This window comes from Lineus longissimus, chromosome 2, assembly GCF_910592395.1.
Source record: "Lineus longissimus chromosome 2, tnLinLong1.2, whole genome shotgun sequence".
NCBI lineage: Eukaryota > Metazoa > Nemertea > Pilidiophora > Heteronemertea > Lineidae > Lineus > Lineus longissimus.
In genome coordinates, this window is record NC_088309.1 from 20,793,724 (window position 1) to 20,821,723 (window position 28,000).

Sequence of the window (28,000 nt, forward strand, 5' to 3'; positions counted from 1 at the left end):
ACACCAAATCACGATTATATCACGCGAATCTGCCCAGGTGGCGCTACTAATAGTGGGAGATATTTGGCGCCTCACTAAAGTCTCCAAGCTCTCCTATACAGAGACTGTCAACACGGTTTGCAGACGATGACACTGACCGAAGATGACACGTGCGTCATGAGCTGTGACTATTTTTCCATTTTGGTAAGAGTTAGATGGATTGGATATAGACTACATTAATTACAGTTCTTTTCCGCGGATGCCAGGCTCTCCCAAGGTACCAATTACTCAAGGTGTTACCGCAGTCGCGAAAGAGGCCTTTTGGAAGGGCGCAAACTACGATGACATCGATTTGCCAAACCAGGCAAACACTGCACTTGCAAAGTAAGTATCTAACCTTCCTTTTCTTCCGAGGTTCAGTCGAAAACGGTTAGATTTTCTATCTGTGGAGTGGGTTTTTCAAATGCCCCCAGCGCTAACTTTGTCAAGACGGTATCTTTGCTAAAAAGAATGAGATTAGAGATCTCGCCACGTCAGCACCAGGACCCCCAACTTGACGTTCTCTTCTTTAGTCCATCAGAGCTAACGCCAAGTTAATTGTGACGTAGACAACTTGTGATAAACTTGTTGAAAAACAACCAGGCCCAGTATTCGAAATAAAATGGATATTTTGGCCTTTTACATTGTATGCATATGATACTAAAGGAATAGACGTGGGACTGTACATGTAAGGTGGGTTTGACCTATTTTATATTTGTTGGTACATGCCATACTCCCTTCACCTGCATGACGTATGCAAACGATCGTCAGCTCATGGTGTACATACATGTACGTATGACTGTAGTCAGTGAAACACCGCAACCGTGTTTTGCACAAACGTGATCAAATAACTCGGGTTTGAAACCGTAAAAATGTTATAAATTCTAAGCTGAACGTCACATCTTTCCCTGTTAATTTCCGTTCTTACCTGTTTTTATCAGAGTGGCATTCCCACTCAATATGGCTCTGGGATGATTCGTCCCAGGATAATTCGTCCTGAAGGATGATATTCGCCTTCTATTCAGGATATGACGAAGTCATTGGCTCACTGACGTCGAGTTTATGGCCAATTTAGCAATGAGTGGTTCAATTTCAAAATGAGGTGCGTTATCAGCGGGTGAAAAAAATCAAATTTGCTTCAGAATGATTTCTTAGGTCCTGGGGTTGCTTGTGTAGAGCGTCAGACGATTCAATCTCTCTAAATTTCGTTGGAGGTTTGCGTAACGCTCAAGAGGGTGTTTTCGCAAATCCCCGAAACGCCAACGCGAACACCTATCTCATAGTTTGACCTCCTCATAACAGTCATATTCCGGTTTTGCCTTTCTTTCGATTTCTTAGGAATAATTCAATCATTCTTAGATTAGTGAAACTAGATTATTTGGAAAAACGCCATGGTGTATGTAATGCAATCATGTAACTGTGTATATCGACTTTCATTGACACTTGAATGGACATTACATGAGTCAGTGACCACGGCCGTGCTGAAAGGCGGGACAGTCCAAAATGCCCAAAAGGAGCTTAATGATACGGCCCGTTAAACATGTCAGCAGCAGCAACTCCACTCGACAAATCTCAAGTGACGCTGAGTTTCCGTTTTCTGTAGCACCGCAGTAACCATGGCGATTTAGCGGAATCAGCGCAAACCAGGGGAAATTACCTAAATAAAAACGGTATCAGATTATCGATATTACACAATATTCAATGAATATTTGTAATATTTCACCGCGATACCTATCAAATATTTAGGAAAAACTAATATGCATGAAAGAATGGTCTGCTTTTTTCTCGGATTATTTCCGCATTGGTCTTGTTGGGGAGACGACGTTAACGCCATAGTAAAGACTGCGGGGGGAAAAGGCTAGGGGGCAAAACGACCAGATACCGTAGATTTTCTTTCTTAGTATTTCATGAGAAAAAAAGCATGCGTTCGTTGTCGATTTCGTTGGTATGACTATCGCTTATCCTCTCATATTAACATCCCTACCGTCGAAAACGCTCTGTTAGGCGGTTATCTATTAACAGAGTAACTTCATCCTCTGCCACGACAAATACGCGCTGTCAGTTATAATTTCCTCTTCCAGACAATGAAAGGCACGTCCAAATCGATCGAGCTGAAAATGATCTTAACCAAAGAAAAATTAATGGAATCACAAATATCGGGTTACTTATGCGATGGTTCTTATTTACAAGGCGAAAACATTAAATTTAATATAACTGCAGGAAAATATCTGGTTTCACTGGAGGGAGCGCGCGTTATACATGTACATGGTCAGGGTGTTACAGAAAAGGGTTTACCGCTGTCATCTTAATTTGCAATTTACACTTAGCTGTGAAATATGGAAGCAAATTTACTCAAGTGAAGTATTTGTCCAAGCAACAGATGGCGAAAAAGATTCCTCGCAACCAAACGTGCGGCTGAGGTGACCAAGCAACCACAGTATGCCATAGTAAGTCTTTCCTCAAGGATCACTTGTATACAGACTTGCAACTGCATCCTGCTCTGCAATTGCCACTCACATCGTTTTAGTTTTAGTTTGTATTCCAGTGATGCTTTTCCCCCAAGAGTCGCTTGCGGTCAGACATTCGTGACATAAATGAAAACACCGAAACTGGTAGCCCTTATAGCACACTTCTTGACTACAACCACCACCATTAAGAATCTGGACAGCTGATGATTAGCATCGAAACCAAGTGGCCGAGGCCATTTACTGGTCGGCTCTTGCAACGGACAGACCTTGTGGCCCCACAACCAGAACACAGTACAAGACTAAGACTCAACACTTTACCGGATATATATATTGTAACCATCAAATATGGTGACCGTTCTTGCCTGCCACCCGCCGAACCCACGGACAAGGGGTGGTCATTACCAGCTCTTGTACCGGCGGAAGCAAACTCGATATCTTGAAGAACACCGGCTCGTTGGTACATGTAATATCAGTAACGCATCATTAACATCACCCAGATAGGACTCCGGTCATCTAGCGAATCTCGTTACAAGCAAACGCGTGTTGACCCCACCACTCACCCCGCCATCGTAACCAGATATCATTCAAACTGCGCATCACTCGAAATATCTCAATCAGCATGTTGTGATAAGTAAGCGCGAGGGCGGTAGAAATTTAAAAGCAGCCGCTGTTTATCAGTGGCAGTATTCGACATCACGAGTTCAAGGAATGTATTCCATAAAACTTGTTCACCACAGCTTCCATTTCACAATTTAAGAGTATAGACGCCGTTTGATTTTTCAAGCACTGCATGTATTTTGCACTTAGATCCGCTGAATGTGGTTCTTACTAAATAGAATATCGGTTGGCAGGTAGACTCGAAGCAGATCTACAGGTATAGGGAGAAGAATGCTGCCTCTAGCAAACTTCATAGAAGTAATAACCAGACGTGGGTAGGATCAGGTTGAGGCATGGTATACTCGTTAGAGAAGGAACCACGGGGCGTGGGAATCAATATGTCCTCTTCTCACCTTCGTCATCGATAATAGGGTAGCGTTCTGAAGATTGCAGACTATCGGACCATCCCAACATGACATTAAGATAACTTTTCCTCGTCAATTACGGGCGCCACACTATTTCATTTACGTCATACTGGCTTATATAAAGAGTTAACACCGAAAAAAATTGGTTTTAGCATTGAAAGCTTGATTTGGACACAGACGGTAGATAGTTAAGCACTGATTTGGAGAGGCTCTTTTGTCTTCATTTGTTTGTTTTTTATTAGTTCCTGTGCCAAGTAATTAACGACGCAAAAGCATATCTCTTCAGGTCGGAAGGCTCATTAGCTATTAGAGGCAATGAGACGGGGCGGGGTAATCGATATTTCCCCTAATTCCCTTTGTCAGGCACTCTTCCTATAGTGTACGTCACACGAAGCATCAACAGTATACTGTTCTCGTGGTGGAAGGGTTCATACCGTTCAATCATGATAGATTTACTTATCTTCACGCACAAAGGGCCACATATATAAAAACAATGTACATGTATATATAAAGTTCAAAGTTTCCGAGAGCGATTTTACATCATGAACTCTTCGCTTCGATCTCTGTTTCGGTTCTCAGCTGTTCGTTTTTGCAAAGTTCGGATCAAGTACCAACAACGACAAAGGCCGGTTTAGACCAAATCGACCCCCACAAAATATGTTTCGTGGTGGTCGATATTATCAAGATTTGTTAAACAATTGAAATTGAGGTCCAGGTGCGAGCGCTGTTAAAACACAATAGTCGGTGTATCGGGCTCGGCCTGAATTATTTTGACTGGGAGGTAAAGGGCAAAAATACGTAAAGGGGGAGTGTACATATACGATCATACCACTTGCCAGGCAAACTTCATGATGCAGACAAACGTATTGCAGTCGGAGAGTTTTGAGACGTCAGAATACGATCGCATATTTCCCTCGATAAGGGCTTTGTCAAAATAAATGCTCTGTTATTGATTAAACCCAGGTATGGTTTTAACTATACTTAATAAAAGGAGCAATCACATGCCATTAATACAGGCCAATGAAGCGATGATAATATTTGCATAGCGGTGATTGATTTTTCAAGTACACAGCGGCTGATAATGACTGAGTAACGGTATCGTGAAATAGGCAGCTCCCAAGTGAAATGAACCAACAAAATATCATGTATTCAATATTCCCGAAGTATCTTATTGACAATACGAACAGATGCGTCGGAAATCAATACTGAACCGTTATTTGGAGTGACTAAGATAGGAACTCTTTTTGTACATTTCTTTTAAAGCCGCACAACTACATATATATGCATGGACCAGTATTCGACCACCATATTACTGATTTCATAGTTGACAGCTTTGCGCCGACACAATCGGAAGTCCCTAAATTGTATAAGGCAGATTCCTGTTTTCACCTAATGACTGCTGATAGGATCCTGACCCAATGATTGGCATGATTTGAGACTGTTATAGGTGGACCGTCATGATGTTAGGGACCACATCACAAGTGCTCGTATACCGCGGCCTGCACCTCCCCTGCTACGCATCGGTTGGCGCTGCAGGGTGTACAATTATCTGGTTCATTATTCTGTCAGATGTGTAACGACTAGAAAGCTTTCGTTCCTCCACACAAAACTCGTGTTACGGTCCCTTAACATCAGCTATAGAGCCCGGGAATAGGATGCGGGAGGCTCACTCGAGGGAATCCTCCAAGCCACGAGCATGTGGATTACTGCCAGTATCTAGCAATTTATGGGAAGGGGCTTTGGCAAGTTGGACAAACAAGACTGTAATTTGTGGGATGCATATGTAGGATATATTTGTGGGGAAATTAGCTTAGCCCATGGTCATCGGCATTAACATGTTTGTGACGCCTGGATCATAATAAAAGGCGGCTTCCTCTGGGCATGTGAGTGGAGACCATGCTGAAGAGCGGACTACAGCCTCTGACCCTTTAGGTCAATCTTATTGGGTATATACATGTATCTTCGTCGTACGCGCAAAAAGAGTTCTAAAATAATTTATCAATTTCATTAAAAAAAATTATATGTTTCACGCGTATATAATGTAGAATATTCCAAATATCTTTCCATGTAAGTATGCAAGCCGCAACCTGATGGGCTTGTCAGAAACTATCAATTGTCCGCCAGGTTTCGGAGCAAACGAATTAACGATCATTATTTCTTCATGTGCAAAAAGCTACACAATTTGTAATGGTGCATCGCCGATAAATTCCTGGCGTGCGTCCATGCACTTTTGAAAATAAGAGATATGCAGTTTTTTGCCTCAAAATCTCGGAGGCTGCTGACGCGAATACATGTGCATTGTGTAAGTCGCCGGAAGTGTTTGATGAACAACCTTAACTCAAAGTCAATCTGTGTGGCAGGTGGTAATTTGCTGTCGCGAATGAGATGGATAGAGAGGGCTTGGGGAGATAATTGCTATGGCGCTAAACAAGGACTCTCCCATCGTAATGAAGTGGGCTTTCTTATTTTAGCTCATCAACCCGGATTAAATCGGTGATCCTACAGGTACATTACGTTGATTTGCAGTTGCTGCTTTGGGCCTATCGACCTCCACGAAAGCTGTTTTCCGCGGGGATCGATGTCATCAAGATTTGCCCTAATAACAATTTGATAAGACCATAGACAATGGGAATTTACATGTACATGTAGGCGCAGGTGCGAGCGGGCTTTGTTTAAAGACAATACACCGTGTATCGGGCTACGCCTGAATTCTTTTGATTGCTATACATATACATGTACATTTAAGTAATGGCCGGGTCTATTTGGCAAGCCGCTCGCCAAACAGGCATCTTTTTTTGTTCTGTTTGGAGAGCCGCTTGCCAAACAGCACTAAAAAGCCACCCTGTTCGGCAAGCCGGGCTTGCCAAACAGGGCAAAAATACTACCCTCTTTGGCGAGCCGGAGAGGTTACAACATGTTGGCCAATCAGAGAGCAGTGACGTCATATTCGAATTTATATGCGCATATCTAACAATGGCCGACTTCCCGCTCTCGATTCAATTTCTGTTACTAAACTCGGGTTTTGATCAATAATCCATGAAGAAGCATGTACATGTACATGACTGTATGGATTTACAAAAAAAGTCATAAACGTGATTTAACTGATAAGCATGTTAAATGCATTAGTGTGCATTTCTAAAGGCGTTTCACTGTAACTCCGGTGTTGCTGACCGTGTTGCCACAAATGATAATGAGCTCCTGGATGGTTGAATATGCATGAGTTCGGCTCTCCATCTAGGGCAGAAAAAAGGCGCTGTTTGGTGAGCCGGGCTTGCCAAATAGTCACTTCCTTAAGTAATATGCAAAATAACGTAATGTAACCTGTTTTCCGTTCCTGCATTTACATTACTGCCTGAAAAATGGAGCAGCAGAGAAGATTTTGGTAGTGGATATGCCTACATGATGGGGCGTTCAGGGCCCGTTGTGTGCTTTCTTGTTGAGACGAAACAGATCGACGGTAATCTATTGGTACATTCAGTGTGGTTCCCTGCAATGTACTTTTTACATCTATGAACACATACTATCGTAAAGTGCTGAAATTGGAATTTTTACTGACTGCCGAGTTACTTGTATGAATAGAATGAAGCATCGCGGCATCGTAAAGAAGCACACCAGCCCCGCCAGGACCAGTTGCCACTGCCACCACATAATTGGCCGTTCATCGCCATCAGGGCAATTCACCCAAACATTGTCAAATGGCTCCGAATCGGGGAAAGGCAATAAACTGCATCTGTCTAAACGAGTCTAAAAGAGAACAAAGTTGACCTAATCATGCTTTGGATACGAGTCCTTTGATTCTTGAACAGCCCACACTAAAGGCCGCAGTCTCTCAGCAAATGCAGACCCAAATGTCATATTCATGTCTTCATTAACCAAACCGTAGCGATTCCCTGGAGATTACTAATCAGGATGGTTTCGTCAGTGGCCCGCGGATTTCCTTATAGCGAGCAGAGAAATAGAGGCTAATAGGCTAGATTGCTGAGCTGAGTGATCATTGTGGATACAGTCCTAATGCTGAGAGAGTAGATCATATGAACATGTACTTACTCCTTTTGGGTCTTACATGTACCTAAGAGAACAAGAAAATGACAGCATAATCTTACAAGAAGACGGCAGTGCCCCAGAGATTTTCGGCTACTATTACAAGTCCGTACAACATTCTGTAACCTATTAGATAGAAGTATATCTGCAAAACTTAGAGTGATGAGTAAATTAGCAGACTGTCATGGTTGTAGCTGGCTTCCCCAATCTGTGATTCTTCTGCAAAATGTCGGTATTTTCTGTGAGTTTTAGCGAAATGACCTTGGGGATTGGATGACATCTCCAGAAAATCCCTACCTCGAATCAAGCCGAACCTATAGGAAGGGACTCGGGAAATGTGGTGCTGATTCTTCAGGTTGCTCAGTTCGTCAAATCAACTCATCAGACTAATTTGAAACACAAAGCCAAGCAGAATGTGCAATTTTCTCGTTGCTTAACACAACGCGTTCTTTAAAGGACTCATTAGCAGATCAAAGAGCAAAAGATGGCGTCCAATCAACGACCTAATCAACCATTAGTTGTTTTGTGTCGCAATCCTTTGATCCTTGCCGTTCAAGAAATCGCCAACCTCATCTTTTTCAAGCATTAGCCGAATTTATAAAAAAACAACAAAAGACTTGCGTTCCATGGTGTTCAACCGAAACCTTAGTTTGCCGACGGTGATGAATGAGTTCACGCTAACAAGGGGGATGAGCTTGTCAATCTATATTCAAACCTATACCCTGTGTTTTGACGGTAAGAGAGATTTGGCAAGCTGAAACGCCATCAGGCATACTCTCACCAAACAACGTTCTGGAAGGGGTTGAGACCTTTGGAGATAAGTTTGGTTAAACAATTTTACTCGTGACTTGATCTGCCTAACAACGTTAAATTAACTTTGTGTCAAAACTGCCTCCTATCAAACCTCATAATCACAAATCTATCAACGATTCCATTGTAAAGTAGTTTCCGGGTAAGCGAAATCTGGACCGGATACATACTTGCCGACGACGTGTGTCGCTACATTTAAGAATAGTTTCCACAAGAGACAGATCTCAATTACATGCGCTAAGTGGCTTTTACATGTTGGGGAAAAGTGAGAACTGTTATTAGTGAATTGCGCGCTAGAATGACCTGATCATGTTCTATCCGGTTCGGGCAAAATCTTGTGGTGATATACTTACTTTCTACACTATTAATATTTAGTGTAGGGCGAGTTACGGAGAGGTTTGAGATTCGCCTCTCACCGTCCTGCAAAGGCAATTATATTGTTTTGTATTGTGCATGAAAACTAGCGAATAAAAACAAGGCAAAATATTTACCAAAACATCATCGCGGCGATAAGGTCATCCTTTGACCAACACCATTGTGTCTGCGTGACTCGAAAGCAGAAATAGAGAGAGTGTCAGTGACGTGTTGTTTATTCGTTTCGTTCGATTTCCTGAAGCTGTAGCAGGGATTCACCATACTACTGATCACTGGTATATCGCGATTTAATCATAGGCTGGTTTACTCTAATATGTAAGCTGCTATTAGATAAATTATATATTCATGTAGCATAAAAATAGCTGAAAGTAATCAGTGAATCGGTCAATAGAGATGACGAGCTGTCTTGCTGTGACAATGAGATGATACCCGGACTGTTCATTCTGTGTGACCAGCAAACCATCTTCCAATCAGATGATTAATGATTCATCGCGGTGATCATGATGACGGATGCTTCTCAGCGGACCTGTTGAATTGGCGAGAAAATTGATCGGTTTCCTTAGTGATGATCAATCGTGCTTTGTTTGCCTGGTTCTTGCGCCGGTCATTAATGCATGCACAGTCTGCGAAATTCCAAAACTAAATGTCCGATCCAGAGCAAACACTACATGTGAGTCTTGAAATTCAAACAGGTCAAGTCGAACTTTTTACCGATTGAGCTAAATAAAAAGGAAAATTTAGTAAAAACATTTTTTAAATCCGTAATGTTTTGCCATGATAAGTAATTAAAAAAATATCTTTATTTAATTTTCTTGACATGCCGCGGAAAGTCTGGCACTAAAAACAATGGTTTCTCCTGTTCGGAAAACCCGTTTGAAACGCCTTCAGCTGTGTATGTCTCCAGGATTAGCGCGCTTTCAAGGAAGATTACCTCTCCTCATCAATGTCGGATCAGGTGCTACGGTAGCAAACTCACAACCAACTTCCCTTGGCTATGAGCGTATGATAACATGAAATTGTAGCGGCATGAAATAAACGTGACTCTTTTGTATTTGTGACGATGACCGACTGCAGGGATTTCTGTTACACTGATTTATGTCGTACTTTTGCTGCTCATACTGATTGGTTATTTTCTTCTTTTTTACTTCATTGGCTGAGGGCAGTCCCTATATTATTAACACTCCCTGTTCGCGTGGATGATATATTTAACCTTCTTTGGTATCTCGCTCAAAGCCTTCTGTCACATCCACCTGTTACGCAAAGGGCTTATATCAGCCATGGAGTAAAGCAGCTGCATACCGATCTACCGGTGAACGGAGACTTTAGGATTGACTTCACCGCCGGTAAGTCCGCATGAGCACCAGAAGAGAAGCCGTGTGAGCAGATTCAGGCAACAAAATATAGGCAAGGTGGTGTCTGTGATGACGTCAGACCCGGACGAGCCTGATGACTTACATGTAGTGCTTTTTACTCCGGACGGGGACACTCAAGTACTCCGAGTCTCAGGTACTCTTCAGGATGATTAAAGATAAATCAGAATGACATAATTGCTGGTTGTTACCTAGGTACACTTCGTTCGCTTTACAAGAATGGGAGAATGTTAGGAAGCCTACACGTATTCACTCTATAGGCATACAAAAAAGAAACAAGAAAGCTGGTCTTCTTGAGAAGACGTGAGAAGATGAAAGTGACGCGTGCTCCGGTGCTGCCAAACTGAATTTAATCAATGCAATCTCTACCTTGACTTCAGTCTTCAGATCGTCCTCCATACTTGAGTAGAATGGGAAATGTCAGAAGCCGTTTATTATGCAGATAAAACACAAAATCTTTTTTTTTTGAGAACTGGTGATTCAACAAAGATCTGATCGCAGAAAAAAAAAGAGCTCTAAATGTAGTAATCAAACACTTCATCCTTCCAGCGGTAATTCACTAACAACGCTTTCCTTTTAGAAGACGATTTTACATGACAAAAAAGTTGTCTCCGTCAATTGCAACTGAGTTTGTTGTTAATTTCTTGCGGGCCTTTTTCACCTTCATCTCTCAGGTATGTCCCATTGGAGTAACGAGAAAGACAAGGTGGTTCATGCTTTATGTAATTAAAAAAAGGTCATTGTAAGTAGGAAACCGATTTTAAAACTTTGTGGCAATGTTTCAGCTCTGTGCTACCTACCTTTCATTTCTGTTCGCCAAAGTGAATTCTACTCCTGGTACTCAATTAGAATCTCGGCGAGTAAGTAGCATCTTCCGCAAGCTTCAATTTCGGGAAATTCTTTCTAATTTTTACTTATACTCGCACTTTTTTTTCAATTTGGCGCGCAGCGCAAGGTTGCGTATACGATCATCTTGACAGACGATTGGCTACTAGATCTCAGTAAAGTCTCTGGGAACTGCTCGTCGGGGTAAGATCGGAGGTGGATCGTATGATCGGAGGTAACTCGTAGAGAACGCCACGTAGAAAACGGATATCTAGCTAAAGCCGACGATGTTCCGATGCTTATTGGGGATGTGAGGCAATTGAAGAAGTTAACTGCTCAAATTGAGGGTATTTGTGAGTGGAAGTTGTTTCGTGTTGACGTTGAAAAAGATGGCAAAAGTGGGGAATATGAACTACTCCAATGCGCATATGTAGGCTATAAGCGTCGAAAAATACGATGCCTCCTGCTGTCTGGCTAGGTTCATGTCCCAGCCTCAAAGCACACCTCATCAACTTGAAGCTGATGGTATCAGGTTCAAATGATTTAATAGTATTTTGTACCGAAATAATCCTATTACGCCATGTTAATCACGTACGCATATGGTTTTATTGGCGACTAATTCCCCAGACTTAATACATAGAAGCATCGGATAATTACATTATATTTTCACGATTTATGCGAATCAGATGATCATTAAAATTATTTTCATTGGCTCATCTCAGAAATCCATGTTAAAATAGTGATGTTGAATTCGTAAATCAGGGTAAAGTGTCACGGTGCATATTGCGCTGGTTACGTTCAGATTTTGATGCGAGAAGGAATAAGAATGAGGTGGACGCTCGTGGGTTTATTCCTGTTTCGCCTATTCCTGTTTCGCCTATTCCTGTTTCGCCTACAAAATTCCTGTTTCGCCTATTCCTGATTCGACTATTCCTGTTCCGCCTATTCCTGTTCCGCCTATTCCTTTTTCGCCTATTTCCTGTTTGGCCTATTTCCTGTTTGGCCTATTTCCTGTTTCGCCTATTCCTGTTTCGCCTACTTTCCAGTACCCCTACAATAAATCGACTCTCCCACGGGGAACCTTAGGGATGCATGTCCATTTTATGGGGAAAATGTGAGGGGACAATTGGATGATGTTAACGATGTGATGACAATTTGACTAATCAAATGCCATCAACTTTGTTAACAAACCATGCCATGACCGTTTTGAAAGAGTCACCTTGAAAGCGGGGACAGTCCGGGACTTATTTGACCATAGGACCATAGGACCATACTGACACACAGTAAAAACTAATACAGTGGAACCCCGGTTGGCGACCACCCCGGTAACGCGACCACCCCGGTAACGCGACCACGATTCTCCGGTCCCGAATGGTTTCCTCTCTAATTACAAATTGAGCTTCATCAGCCATCATGCAAAGTTGTTTTGAGTGTGAAAAGCCCCTGCATGACCTCTTTATTTATATGGAATGAAACCCTCGAGAAAATATTATTTTTCAATAGGAAGCCATCACATCGTTGAACGCAATGAAATCAGGAATAAAAGAACAATGTAGCTATAGGTATTCTTTCTATTAAGAAGCCAGTTACTGACTAAGACAAAAGAAAGAAAATCCACAATATAAAATGCAGGCCTAATAAACCTTTCTCAAATCTAATGATAGGGTAAAACTTTCTTACTATTTTATATCTTGCCTTTTAAAAAAACGTTTTGATCGGAGCGGTCTTGGTATCGTAACCAATGACCGCCTGGGTAGGTATAAAATGCGTGACGTCATCTTCACAAGCAACAATAAGGCGGAGTTCCGGACACCAGGCTGGATCATTCTTTGACGAAAACGGAACATATATACCTTTCAAATCGTATTTAATTTGTTTAATTTTGAAACCTTTTAGAATAGAAATTAATACCTCGCTGTCGGTCATTTGTTGTATAATCAAGACCGCTCGGGTAGACCTCAAATTACGTCCAAAACGTTATACAACCAATGACCGCCAGCTCGGTATTGATGCCTTAAGTAAGGGACGGTTCATATTCCTACGTCTGTGGGGAGGTTAGCAATACATTTGAATAGGCGAAACAGGAATAGGCGAAACAGGAATTAGGCGAAACAGGAATAGGCGAAACAGGAAATAGGCGAAACAGGAATAGGCGAAACAGGAAATAGGCGAAACAGGAAATAGGCGAAACAGGAATAGGCGAAACAGGAATAGGCGAAACAGGAATAGGCGAAACAGGAATACACCCGCTCGTGTAGGTCTACTTTCCGAAGCCTTTCCTTTCCATTCCATTTTGGTAGAACGCAATTGTTCACTCGTGGTACTGTACATGTACACTAGACTGTCCATGAAATCGAAGCAATCGCCAGAAAATTTACACCGATTAATCATTTACATCGTGTATTGGAATGATAAACCATTAGGATTGCTCTGTAACTAAATGCTGTAAAAAAACAATGCAATTGTTCATCGAGTCAGTAATGAATCACTGACACGTCCTTTAACACGCCATTTGAGACTGATAGTAGCACCTGCTCCGGTAATCTACTCCCAGCCACATATCGATATTATTCAAACTGGTACGCTATATTTAATTTCGACGGGAAATGATGTTATCATGAGAGCGTCTTCTACCGTCTCAAAAACATCACATTCGGATACACTGATCAATCAGTCTAAATTATGGACAGTAAAATTCTCTTGGACGTAACTGCTTCCAAACGCCTACCAGACCGTACGAAAAGTATGATTACACAGAACTGGAATAAATTCAAATCTCTGTACCGAAAAGGTTTTCTCAGTCGAAACAAATTGTGTTGGGGCGTAGTCGCTACGTTACATTTCCATTACCTCACTGGCGACCTTTGTCCATTATCTCCATCGAAATAGAAAAAATACTCTTGACTGGCGCTATATAGCATCCTCCATTGGACACGATTTACCTCGGGAATATATTTTGAACATTTTGGAAATTCTTTTGCGCTCCGTTTGATCATTGGTCACTGTCCGTCTAATTGGACGATACATGTCCTAAATCATCATATACAAACAGGATAGGTTATCATTTCCATGTATTCATGTACTTCTGAAGTACGACTTCATTCTTGACTTTGTTGCTGTTTGCAAAACGTTGAGTTCTCGCCGTACCCCTGCCATCACGGAGCGATTCTCCTGAGCCCGTCTCACTAAGTACGGGATAGTATCATCTATAGACCCGTATGGGAGGGACTTGTAGACTAGGTACTTGGCCTGACCTAAAAACAATCAAAATGTTTCAGAACGTACACATGCACTTATATACAGTGAAATGAGCACAGCGACATTTTTTTACTCTTGATGCCATTACGATAATGAACGGTAGTATTTTTTCTCTTGACTGTACGGTGTAGTTTCCTTTAAATGCTGAAAAGTTATGACTTTCATGCCAAGCCGATGGGCTCCATTTTGCTTTAACTTACCAAGGGGGTATGTGATTTGATCTGACATCCCTAGTAGCTGACCAAAAAATATTTCACCACTCCGAGTGTCCAACCCAAGTTCGTTTATCCTGAAAAGGTCAACGCACAGATTGATACTGATGCACACTGTTTATGTACATAGCCAACCGTGCCGAACATTCATTTTATGAACATACGTACGTACATAGTATGTACATAAACACATTACGTCTCCAAAGAAAATTAGTAAGTTTAAAAACGTATTGTTTAATAATTTGTTGGCAGATGTTGGAAAAAAACTCAAAGAATGAGCAAAATTATGAGGGTGTCGAAAAAAAAATTTTGTTCTTAACAAAATTTCATGAAGATTTCTTTCCAAGAAAATGTCGACAAAAAGTTCTGATTTAAATTGCAGTTTGCAGCGATTTAAAAACCCTTCGTTTACGGGGCGCTTGAGTTAGAGATTGAGATTGATGATTGGTGTTTGATAAGTGTCCAATCTAATCACGTCGATCGGATGCGAAACGTAAAAGGAAACTTGATTAAACATGGATCTCACCGTTTAACGGCAAACTTCACCGAATATTCATTATGACTGGCAATTATCAAATTGGTTACTGGCGATCTCTCCTTGATCAGTTCAAGCAGTTTATTCAGGGACTTGTTGTACATGGTGCAGGTGTCTTCATACGTGTCGTGGACGGGTGAAGGGTAACCGTCCTTTTCTGCCAATACCCGTTCGTTGTACATGTATGCCCCCCTGACTAGTTTCACTCCGAAGCCAACGCCTTGAGCCTTTATAAACTGGTAATCTTCATTCATGTTGTGGTAGGTTTGCTGAAACACGGAATGTATTCGATAAAAGATAATACGATAGTCATTCTATAATTCATTGTTTGATATTGCTTTGCAGTATTACACCGGTGTAATGTTTTTGAGTGTTTCTGTTTTTGAGTGTTTCCCCTCATTGTTTGGGAACGCTCAAAAATAGATTGACGAGTTTTTCTGTGTATCCCCCCTATTGAAAAGTCATGGTCTCTCTAGCTGCCTATTGTTTGGAAACACTGACACATGGGAAACAACCACAGATGTTACACCGGTATCAAACCGGAGCTCGGTGTTGGGGTAGGCCTCCCACACCAACACAACACCAACACCTAACACTTTCCCAACACCAAGACTTGACCGACCTTTAGGTAGCACTGATATGTATTCCACACCAAGGGAGACTCCTGGTTGTAGTTAAGCATCATGGCCAAGGCAACAAGTGATATCGCTGGGTTCATATAGGTGTATTCTGCATCCACCAGAACGCGCACTTTTAGCTCCTCTGAAAGCTGAAGAATAACGTGATTATTGTAGGTTTTGTCAAGATGGAATAGTCGGTAACAAACTCTCTTTAAAAGCTAGTAGTGATTTACTGAATAACATATGGCATAAGGACTTCCAAATGGGAACTCAACCAAATAAAATCACCTTGTGTCACTAATCAAAATGCAGCCAGGGCTTCATTGCATGTGCTAGCTGCTCAGTTGCCCCCTCACAAAAATATCTCAGTAGAACCGGAGTCTTTCAAATAAATGAAAGACTATGGTAGAACGTAGGCGAGGTAGGAGCCTCATGCGACTGACAATTGGTATTCGTGGACGCTAAAAATGATGCCGCCTTATATAAAAGATGTTTGCCGTTGACTACAGATGATGATTTATCGGGAATGTTCGCCCTGCAGTCAAAAAACCTCTTCCTTTACGAAACTTCGTGAAGAAAGAGACTATAGGACTGACGATACGTTTATCAATTTACTGTTATAACAGGAAAGTATTTATTTCTTGATGATTGATGATGTGTGACGAAAAGGGGATCGTAACCATAGTAAATCAAAAGGCGCGAACGAAATGAATAAAGACTGTGAAGAAACATGTGCATTTGGGAATAATTGACGAGGTACTTTCTCATGTATCAAATCCAACACTAAGTTATCGACAGTAAACATTCTAACATCATGTATAGAATATGACAGTGGCAACATGGGTAACGCTTCATTACGTGCCACAGCTCACAGCAGCCGAGCATCCCGGCAATGTTTCGTTCGATGATTCCGAGTCCCACAGCCATGCATGCAGCGAGTTGGAGTGTCAGCTATTTCAATCTGTTCGGGGTCGTCCCGATTAAAGGGCAGCAGACTGCACAGGGAAAATCGGGTGATGTATATCAGACATCTAATAGACGTCTCATAGACATCACCATGAGTTAGACATGTATCTAACTACATGTATATGTATAATAGACATCAACTGTTTGGCGTCTAGTAGACGTATAATAGACGTCAATAGTTAATGTATATTTGTCGTCGATTTAGTTCGATGTAGTATATAATTTGTACTGCATTTCAGGTATACTAGTATACTTCAGGTGATAAGCTTACTATATATCTAACATACTTGACCGATTTCTCGCAGTCGTATGAGTCCAAGGTGAAAGTCGTCATTCTCTCTCGTGGAGAGTGCAGAATAGGTGACCTGTAAATGATAATCAATAACCGAGTTCAGTTTACAAGACCAATAATTGGCCATTAATTAGCCCAGTTAATTAATTCAAGATATAGAATTAGGAATTGATACTTGCAGTTATCAGTTTTTTCTTTCTATACAAGACGATTCGTAAAGAAAACCGTGGGAGTATTACGCGACGAATAAATCTCTACGACTTTTTTGATATATACATGAAGATTGCAAATATTCGAGATGTCATTGTTTAAGACGGAAAAAAGTACTGATTGGATTAATTAGTTTGTATAATTTGCCTCTTTGGAACTTACAAAGGTAAATGTATGTGGAGCAATATTGTTCTTCTAAGAGTAATCTAACGGAGAATAATCATGAATGTTGGATTATTACGTGACTATTGAACCTCTTCCACTATTGATTCAAGTCCAGCGAGATTGGTGTAGACGTTTGAAGTGTCCTAATCATAGCATGTCCGGAAAACACTATGGATTCTATTATCCACTCGCTGAGCTATTGGCGACCATGGGTCGATAGAACCATATACATTCTGTACCAAAGTCCTTCAGAATATATTAGGACCGGACACTTTTTCCAGGGACACATTTCTACTTCTACACCGGTGTTGTTGATAGAATATAGTTGAATTCGTCATAATTACCATTTCTCCAGAGGATATCGTCTTAGCAATGGATTCAACGGGGATCTCATCCGAGGATTTCGACTTAAGGATCTTTGTTATTTTGGTCTTAAACAAAATTTTAGAAGACAATATAAACTAATATTTTCTTAGAAACACTGGACGTTCTGGGTTTTTTACAACAATGGTTCGGAACTGAGAAGTTTTGGATTAATAAACATGCATTTCCGTGCCCATTACAAGGAACAAGAGGATTCATTTGGTGTTAAATGCCACGTATAGACCGGTCAGGGAACATCCTAATACATGTAGTCTAAATAAAAGTGATGACTAATGCAGTTTATGTTACACTCAAAGAATCTTTTTCTTGTGCAACGTTGTCTTGCCTTTCGAAAAAAATGCAAGGAGTCAGCCTGGCCATGCTTACCACAAGATCGCCGGGTAGAAAAGCCGTGACTTTCAATTGGTACATCGGGTATTCGGGCTGAAATTCGTGGGCAAATTTTACACAGCGAAATGTCGTGTCGCGATTCTGGTCGTACCAGGACGTTCTGTAATTAGATTGAAAAAATGCCAATGTACATATCATGCCACGTAAATAATCGCTGCCAGATTAAGAGGATGCAAACTAACAATACATTTTGTGCAATAAATTCCGATGTTTGGCCACTTTCTTTAAAACTACAAAACAGTAGATGGGATGTTCCCTATCCGTTCTCTTCAGAGACGGTGTTACTCAAACAACCGACCATTGCCTCATCTCATAATATGACTGTCGCCCAAGGCTATGCAATGCTCGGCGGATGAGGCTACCCTACCTATCAGTTGTCGAGCTGTCTCCTTCATGTCGGTCCTCTTCCATGGGTACCGCAAGAATTGACCCGATACCTGCAGTCTGGAGATTCAATATCGTCCTCTCCAGCGCCTCGACATCCTCCCCGCCAACAAACTGCTTGTAGAACGTGTGCCTTGTCAAAACGTCTACAAGGCGTTTTCCAAATATCTTGTGCGAAGTCGTGTATAACTGAAAGTTAAAGAAAACAAGGTAAAACCGACGAAACCATAAGAAGTCGTCGTTGCCTCTTATAGATGGCTCCGTGCTGTTTGAGTCAATTGTGTCTATTGGTCAATCATAAGCCCTCAATTCTGCTTCACCGGGGCTCTCCTCAGACCTGAACCAATCATCTGCGTCAGTCAACCAATGAACTATACTCACCTTCAATGCATTGGTAACAAATGTATCGGAGGAGCAAATCCTCAGTACACTGATAGCTCTGACCAGGTCGGTCAGCGTCTTTGTAGCAAAAACGCGGTGATAGTCCACATTGTCAATATCGATAGGGGTTGCTGCCCTGGTGGGGTCGAGAGAGTTGCTCTTTCCAGCATGAAGATGGCACCCATCTCGGTCAGCTGCTTTCGAATGTATGGTGTGACATCCAAGTGTACATGCTGGACATTTTAAAAGTGCTTCTCCTTTGTGTCGCTTGTGAATAATCCTGGCTAACTGTGCATATCGTGGTAAATGAGGTCTCGTTTGAAACATTATACATTAATCTCTGGGAGTGAAAGGTAATCCAATGCGTTGAACCTTTGGCGATCAGTTTCAGTTCGTTAGAATCTCATCTAACAACAGTAGCTAACGAAAGTTATTCCAATACGTATCACAGCGACCCAATGAACTTGTTACCCGTGGCCGTTCTTCCTTTGTTATTGTAGGTCGACTGTAAACCTGTCCATCCTTATTGATAAACAATGCAAAATAACCTTGATTGAGAAAAAATCACCAATGTCACACGTATATATAGGCCAAATCAGATGGACACCGTCATTCACATTATCCGTAAAATCATATGCGTTTGCGATACTTCTGTGTTACTAGTATACTTCTGTGTAGTGAAATTGTTTGATATGATATCAAATATGATGTGAAGGTTATCTGGTTTAAGTAAGTACTAATCATTGTTTTACTGCATAAAACCGGATTTGAAACACAGCATTTAATCGGTGGCCAATTGCGGTCATCTGTCCCAAAATACACCAGTTATCTTTTAGGTCACAAAAAGAATTACTTGTAGCTACAAAATGTAACGATGACGTACATGTAGAAGACTGTATGCGCAGTCGTACGGCGAATAGGCACATCATCCTCCTGGTCATCTAAATCCCACACCCAATTTGTCCCTTTAAATCACAGTGAGCCGCCTTTTATTGCCCAAGGTGGCCGCTTCGGTAGTTGTTTTTCCAATTAGGCCAAAGTCGCTTTCACCAACTTGTTCCTCGTCAATTGTCTGGCTAACATTACCCCAAGACAGATGTGTTTGTTCTAATGATTGTGTCCTTCGTTAATTTACGTTCGCTTAGCTCTTGTAATTTCTTTCCGGGGCAAGAAGGCTTTCTGATTGATCTTGTTACAGCGTCCCTTAGGGCATACTGGGACGTGGTGATTAGTGCTGGATTCCAAGAGAATCAAAGGAAGCGGTAGCAAGTGTTGCGAAAGATGTGAAGTGGTAATTTTATATTTGATTTCACCTTTAATAGATCAGTGGCAAATACGTTGTATTCATCTTTCGCCCTTGTCATTGTCTAATTGATGAGGGAGTATACCAGGATTGGCGCTGATGACGTATGACTGAACCGATCTGGCCAAAGAGAATCTGAGCATTCCTGTAACCTGGGCATGGGTCGTGTGCCTAAAAATGGATTGACCTAGAAGTGAAAAGAGAGGATGCACACACATATTGCAAATGGCTTCTAGTACCACACTACATGTAATTAATAAACGGTTGTAAGAAAAATCTCGTCCCATAACTATCCAATATTCCGTCTATAATTATTCATTACCTAATGCCCTTTTTCTGGTGGAAAGCAAATATAATTTATGGCTGGGATTAAAAAGCAGCATGGCTTTTATTGAAAGCTACAGCTGATCCTGTCTAACCAGGTTTTTATGTCAGTTCATTCTGAAACTGATGAGATATAATAACCTTAGCGGCCAGCCAGTAGTATTTAATGAGAACTTTGTTCGAATACACGAAAAAAACATGACTTTGGTCGATTGATATCTGAAACCTCCTCCATCATGTCTATAGGATATCTGAATGAAGCCGATAAAACTGCAATTCTCAAATGCCTCATGACATGTATCTTACTGAATAAGAGTTGAATATTCCTTTAGTGTGTGTTGAATAAGTTATTAGTTCATTATTCGCTCTAGTGATGTCGGTATCAAGAAAAAGAAGAACATGACTGCGGCATACATGTACATGTACAAAAGGAAATGGCAGTGTTAACAAAAAATTTTATGATTAGCAATGTCATGTTACACAATATCTAATAAGTATATACATGTAACATACGTTTTTGTTGATATAAATAATAAAGAGTTCCAACTGTGGATTTTTATATGAATAATAAACAGTTCGTGCTGTGGTTTTTAACACAAGATATATATGAGAGCTGATTACCCGCCAGCAAAGAACAGATATCAAGGAGTAAAAGAACTATACGACACCGGGCTCCAGCGTTATTTTGTAGCCGTTGGTACGGTTGGCGTCTTATGATGACACATCACTCCACCAGCAGCGCTGGAGGGAAATTCAAATGAAAAAGCACGTACTGTAAACCGTCAAATATTGGATTACATCTGCACTCAATGAAAAGTCACGGTAGCATTCTCTAAAAAAAGAGGGTGAGCCTTTTCAGTACATGGTACACCGACATTTAGTTAGCAACTAGATTTGCTACAATGTGTTGAATGGCAGGATGTAACCGTGTAATAATTGTTGTGTATGCCATATCAAAGACCATCCAGACATCTTCCATTCCAAGTTAGCTGTCTTTTCCCTCTTTTTTCAATGATTGCCAGAAAAGGATTTTCTTAAGACGAGTTACTGAATACATGTACTTATCGCTTTACCAGATTCATAGCAAAAAGTGCCAAACAGGAAAAAAGATGCTACCAGATATTTAAAAAATATATCCGCTCGCTTATATTATTATTACATATCGGTATTATAGGCTTGCAAATATTGTAAACATTTGCATCGCCGATTTCGCGAATGATATCGATTCGGGATGTTTTATTGGAAAAACTGGAAGACATTTCGTATAAAGTCCTCTGACCTGTCACTGAAAATTATAAACCTGGGATATCACCCTATTACTAGTATGATATAGCTAATTTATTCTTAGAAAGTATTCAATTTGTTATACAATGGTGTCGCCAATTCGCGAGGGGTTTAATTTGAGGAAATAAAGAAATATATATAATAAGTTATATCAAAAATATATAAGCGAGCCTTATTTATCTTTGGTAATATATGTATACGTCATGTAACACGTAATAAAAAGTTGTAACTCTAATTATAAGAAGGCTGCATCATTCATTTGAATGAGGTTACAAAAGAGCAATTTATTCAATTAAGAGCCTTGTCAAAACAAAATCCTCATTAGTGGAAGAAGTTAAGATAAGACTGGACGCACTAGGTGCAGAGGACAGTACCAGGATAGTTCCACTCGGTAGAGAGACTATGGGTAAGTGAGTCTATATTATTTTACAGACATACATGTACTTGCTGTTTCTTTATTACAAAGCCGTATTTTTATTTATTACAATGCCGCACAGGATGTTGGCCATTATTCCTGAGGTTTTGAACCATCTTTTTGATGAGAAATAAAAATAAGTGCATCTCCAGTCTTCAACCAATTAGGAAAGCAAATGAAGCTAATTAGTCTTCTCATCAAAAGTCCCCCTCGAGCAGTTTAAGTGACTTGTCATGGACCTATATAGACTGGATCTGCAACAGGGCTTCCAGTGCTATAGGTCCGTGGTACAGAAATATTACAATATTTCATACTTCCCTGACTACATCCAGTATATATGATCCTTTGATGTGTAGCCGATTTATATTTTTTTTAATTTAATTCTCATCATTTTAAGATACATATACAAATGGAGTATAAGTAATCATAAATATTACATCACTTGATTTCTTTAAAACTGAAAGCCCGGTTCGACGATGTGATTTGTGAAAAACCTTACGGGTTTTTTATTTCCCCCATAGACAAGGTAATAATTGAATTTAGCAGGCAGCTCTGGGATGTATCAGAAAATGTGAACCAAAATTGTACTAGGACTATACATGTAGCAACGTTCTGTGCCAACTATCGAGAACGCGGTTCTAGAAAGGGCCTGGCCGCGAATATGTACAGCGTGTCGGAGCCTATTTCAGTAATTGGCGATACTATTGCGCCGTCTTCACATCCTTTCTCCGCCAGTCCTTTATGCAACAGTTTCTTATGCATGATTTGTCCTTTTTGGATCACATTCCGTTCATCCCGTAAATTTCTCTGAGGGCTTTTCATGTAACCTGATGTGGCGAATTGCTGCCTTCAAAGGATCGTCTCAGCCACCGAATCGTGAAATTTGAATCTGTGAATGACAAGGTGCGGCACTCTGACAGAAGCGTTCCGCTTCCGGTTCAGTATCTAGTGTCGATTTTGCTTTGAATGAACTTGTAAATGGACCCAATCTATAGTGACAATGTCATCAAGAAGCTTCGTTGGAAATGTCACAGACACACCTCTATTGGACAAAGATGAGAAACTGTACGAAGTCATGAAATGTAAAGACAATTTCAACTCTGACGAATCCATCAGCGCTTTAGTTGCAAACAGAACGAGTGCCAACGGTCCGGATGAAGTATGACAGTTAGGGACGCTGCAGTCATGTAGCCAATCGAGTTCAGGCCATAATGGGGTTAGATTGATTGACCTGAACATTGTACACATCTCTAAGCCTTTAAATGGTTTTTCGGCCAACACAGATATGCATCTCGTAGAGTTTCTTCAGCGAAGTAAAAAGCACTTCGAGGTTTTTCACAATTTCAAAAACCATTTGACTTTTTCATTTTACCAAAAATCTCTTCGGGATGCATATTCGTGCTGGCCGAAAAACCTTAATTGTTGGTTTTCAGAAGCTCAAAACCTTCATTTCTAAGAGTGTATCATCCCATTTTCTCCATTGTATTTTTCAGGCTCACGATGAAACATTATGGAACAGATCCGTGACTACCTAGAGGCTCAGGAGAGGCTCCTCCACCTGTCAAATTTATCAAACAAACAATCATTGTTCAATTTCTCGGGAGCCAACGCGATTCTACGAGAGTTCCAAAACAACCTATCGGCAGTTCACGACCCAAAAGCACGCATTTTGACCGCCCTCTATATTCCAACATTCATATTAGCGTTTTGTGGAAATCTGTTGACAATTTATGTTATTCTGAAACATCGGGAGTTGAGGAAAGTAAAAAACGTCTTCCTAGTAAACTTGGCATTTGCTGATATTGCCGTAACGATTGTGTGCATGCCGCCACAGGTTGGGATGACTCTATATCGACTGTGGATTTACGGGGAATGGCTCTGTAAACTATCTGCTTATCTTCAAGGTGAGTGAATAATGCATAGTTGTTCTATACGTACCAGACTCTAAGGGATTTCATTTCTGCTCTTCTTGAATAAGCTATGATCGTACTTGTCTTTCGCAGTAGACAATAAGTTAGTGCTGACACTAGACACATATTTTGTAGATTTTTAATTGGTGATAGCCGTGTGACTATAGAAGGTGCAATAGCTCACGCAACCGTGTTTTGTCGGAAAGGGAGCTGATGCATAACGGCCCAATGAGGCAATTACAGTTGCCAAAAACATTTCTGAAATTGTCTCGTTAAATGTCAATCGTTGCCCATGGCAAAAGAATTAATAAGGAAAGATTCATCGGTGAAGATATGTAAGCCTTTATCAGTCAATTAGTCGGGAAATAGTATACACAGAAAGGTCATTTTCTTAATGTGGTGCCGTTTGATATCGTTTGTTCAATGAACAGCTGACTAAATACTGGGGGTATCTTTTATTGTCTTAGCCGAATATGAGGTAGAGTATTTTATAACCTTCAATGCGCATGCGTAACCGGATACAAAATATAGGAATGTTGTTCATTTGGAACAGCTTTTCCGTTGATGAGGAGTACTTGAAGGCTTCATTGAATGATGATGCGACGATGGGCAGTTTTCGTGGTGCTGTTTTTTTCCCCGAAAACGCCTTCAGCCAGTGTTCTTGTAATATCCTCTATATTGACAAGCAGTGTCATCAGAGCTGTACGGTATATGATGTTAGCATGTCCTTGGTGATGTTAATACCGGCTGTCTGTGGTTATCAGTGGTCAGGAATACAAAGCAAATAGTCTGATTAACAAGATGATCAAATATTCGTAATGGTTTTTCCATGTCGATGAGAAAACAAACAAGCCCTTTGTCGTTCCCATTTCTTTTGTTTCTGTTGAAATTTCAGGCATCAACAATGAGATCAGAAGTATGGAAAAAATATGTCTTTATATCAAAAGGAGAACAAAAATCTCCCACACGTCATCAAGCTATTTTGAGGTGATCCCCTGGTTTAGATAATTAGATAGCACAAAAGCAACAGAATAACATAACTCCCTTGATAGTGCATCTTAGCCAAAAATGAGCGCCTGAGGAACAATGCCATAGAAACGCGTCATGTTAATTGGAACTTTCTTTGGCTCGGCATGGATGAAATTCAACATATCCGCTGCCGTGGGTGCTCATTTTCTAATTGCCATCATTGTTGAGGAAATCTAACAATTTTGCTTGGGGGTATAGTTGACCTGACGATGCACTCTCAGCGCCCCCCCCCCCCCCCCCCCGCTGATGTTGTTGTCATGGCCTCTGCAATATCATTTTCCTACTGTGTACGAGTTAAAAGGTTTTTCTACCCGCATAACCGCTTGCTGCTGCGAACGCGGGCAAGTAAGTGGGAATGTGGTTGCTGCGATGAGATGCCGCAAGTCACTCTTCGCTTTAACAAAAATCGTTTGGATGAGAACGTTACATCTGGATCGACAAATCTTCGTCCCAGTGAAGTACACGTACATGTATATCGTAGAATATTGCCATACCAATGTGCAATAGAATTTTGGAATATTGGCGCTACTTCCTAATTCACCCGAATCCAACATTTTCTTTTAATTAAAATTAGCTTCTTGGGCTTATTTTGATAGCTACGTGTATTTTTGGTGTATTTACAGGTGTGTCGGTGACGGCAAGCGTCTTCACCCTGTCCGTGATGAGTATAGACCGATTCCTGGCGGCCAAACAACCACGTCACATCCGGCGGTTGACAACATGGCGAAGTGCGGCAAAGACACTTGTTGTAATCTGGGGCCTACCATGTATATTCATTGGGCCAGTGCTATACGTTCGGACAGTAAAAAGTGTCGAACTCCCAATGGTGACGGCAAAGTTCTGTGTAGAGGACTGGGCGGAGCCTTCCCATCGCGTAATCTATGTGATATTCCTACTTATTGTTACATACGCTTTACCTAGTGTTGCAGTTGGTTGCAGCTACCTAATGATAGGCCACTACGTCATATCCGCCGACAAACGCCAGACTAATCCGACTTGGAAAAATATAAGCAGGCGCGTTGTGCGCATGCTCGTAGTTCTTGTAATGGCATTCATTATCTGCTGGTTGCCATACAATATTAACTCTTTAACGGTTGATATTGTTCAAAACAATCTTGGACTGCAAATCTTACCATTCACGCTTTGGTTGGGCCATACACACAGCGCAGCAGATCCCATTATTTATTACTCATTGCACAAAAACCTTCGGTTTTACATGCGAGACACGCTAACATCTGGATGCCGCAACAGCTGCGAGAAAAAAAACAACAGCAACAACTGCACGCCAGTCCCTTTGCGGTGACCGAAATGTACATGACAACAGAAATCCCGATATTTATATCTATTGATATCAGTGATTGTCTGTGTCGCGCCCATCCGGATATGAACATGATGGATGGTGTCATACTAATATTTCTTTTCATTTGTATTCAGATTCGCGTTTTACCCTCTCTAGCTTGCAATGTAGTAGAGTATTTTAGATATTTTTTACTTATTTTCTTCAGACTCGCAGTCTTTATAGTTCCCAAGTTCCACGAGTCAGGCGTTCGCTCTGCAGCTAGTGTATAGAGTCCGATTATGCATTATTGGGTTCCCCTCAGGCCTCGTTCCCATTTATTGGTTTTCTAATAAAATTATATAAGGTACACGTCGACTATATATCGTTTGCTGATGATCACAAAGAAGCAAGCAAAAACTTATTCATGAGATTACTGACAAATCACAACCTCCGTATGGTCATGATGGAAGATATTCACTCCGTATAGGTGCATATCCGCATGGGTATGGGCAGGATCCATATGTGAGATATTCACTCCGTATCGGTGCATACCCGCATGGGCGCCGTACAATCGTTTGTTTTGTTTACGACAAGCGCAGTTCTGCTACTGAGAGCAGACGTGTGATATATGGAAACACTTGTAAATACTACTAGTAAATTGGCAAACTTTGCCATTCCTGCGTGTCGTTGGTTGAAATGGATACACGCAAACGAATCTGTCTTCTGAGTAAACATTGTTTGTTGATCAACTTTATACGACTTAACTGTTGATACTTGTACTGTACTGGTCTCGCATAATCCCCCTTTCCTAAGCGATTCCACTGACGATGAGTAGTCATTACGAATTGGGCGTAAGGGGAGTCATCTTCGCATAATGAAATACATTGGCATAAATACACCATGTTTCTCGTTTTCATACGCGCCGCCATCATCATCACCAGTGCGTCTTATACCGTCATCTGCATCCACAATGATTTAAGCGTGACAAGCATGATCCTCATCATCACTGTCATCGATCGTCATCGTCATCAGCACCGTTAGATATTTGATCATCATCACACGATACTGCGTCTCACCCGTCATATCAGGCAATGATCCCCAATATGCGAGTTGGCGCTATTTCGGGTTACTGCCCGTATAATCGACTATTCCTGGACACTGACGTACATGTAGTCGAATTTGCGGCCGATCGCAAATTGGGGATCTTTGGCCGATAACTGCGTCATCGTGATATTGGCATCGTCAAAATCAGTGCCGTTATCATCGTCACCGAAGTTCCTCCTCATTACAGTCATTTCCATCGTGTCGTCATCCCGGTAATCAACAATTCACTTGCATCACATCCGTCACTTCTTCATCGTTCTTCTTCTTCTTCTTGAGCCATCTCAGCATTTTAATGGTTATACAGATAAGTAAAAAATAATCGAAAAGTTACGATACAGCGCTGGACGAAGCTTCGTGGAAAACTCGCCGTCATAAAACGAGTAGCGTGGTTGCAGTCATCTTCACCACTAAGGTTTTACTTCTCATTACTTTATAACGTACAGTTTACAAAGGATGCCGACAACTGCCAAGAACGACATCAGCGGGTATGAGGAGACTGAGTCCAGTGAGAGGTAAAAGGGGAGTGCTACATGTCTTTGAAAGTGAACTCCTGTTTATATAACCGTCATTGATTATATATGGGTCTGTGGAGCTGCGGAGGTCTCGTGTGATTACATGGAATGTCT

The 28,000-nt window shown here is 41.1% G+C and overlaps 2 protein-coding genes across 3 annotated transcripts; one reads left to right on the forward strand and one right to left on the reverse strand.

Annotated features, from left to right (window-relative positions):
* The first annotated feature begins 96 nt into the window (after positions 1–96).
* Positions 97–27,381, forward strand: LOC135483753 (neuropeptide FF receptor 2-like). Of its 2 annotated transcripts, none has more exons than XM_064764778.1 (3): positions 97–183; positions 23,546–23,956; positions 25,615–27,381. In XM_064764778.1, exons 2-3 carry the CDS (start codon positions 23,563–23,565, stop codon positions 26,292–26,294), a joined length of 1,074 nt encoding a protein of 357 aa, XP_064620848.1. In that variant the 5' UTR covers positions 97–183; positions 23,546–23,562; the 3' UTR covers positions 26,295–27,381. The 2 variants fall into 2 exon arrangements, with proteins under 2 accessions (XP_064620848.1, XP_064620847.1); XM_064764777.1 differs by having other exon boundaries at positions 134–363.
* LOC135482803 (hydroxyproline dehydrogenase-like) lies at positions 11,519–19,422 on the reverse strand. Its single transcript, XM_064763198.1, has 9 exons — positions 18,727–19,422; positions 18,329–18,534; positions 17,938–18,061; positions 17,532–17,618; positions 16,808–16,885; positions 15,557–15,703; positions 14,926–15,203; positions 14,388–14,476; positions 11,519–14,183 (listed from the first exon to the last, which is right to left on the reverse strand). Exons 1-9 carry the CDS (start codon positions 19,051–19,053, stop codon positions 14,005–14,007), a joined length of 1,515 nt encoding a protein of 504 aa, XP_064619268.1. The 5' UTR covers positions 19,054–19,422; the 3' UTR covers positions 11,519–14,004.
* Positions 27,382–28,000: the final 619 nt, after the last annotated feature.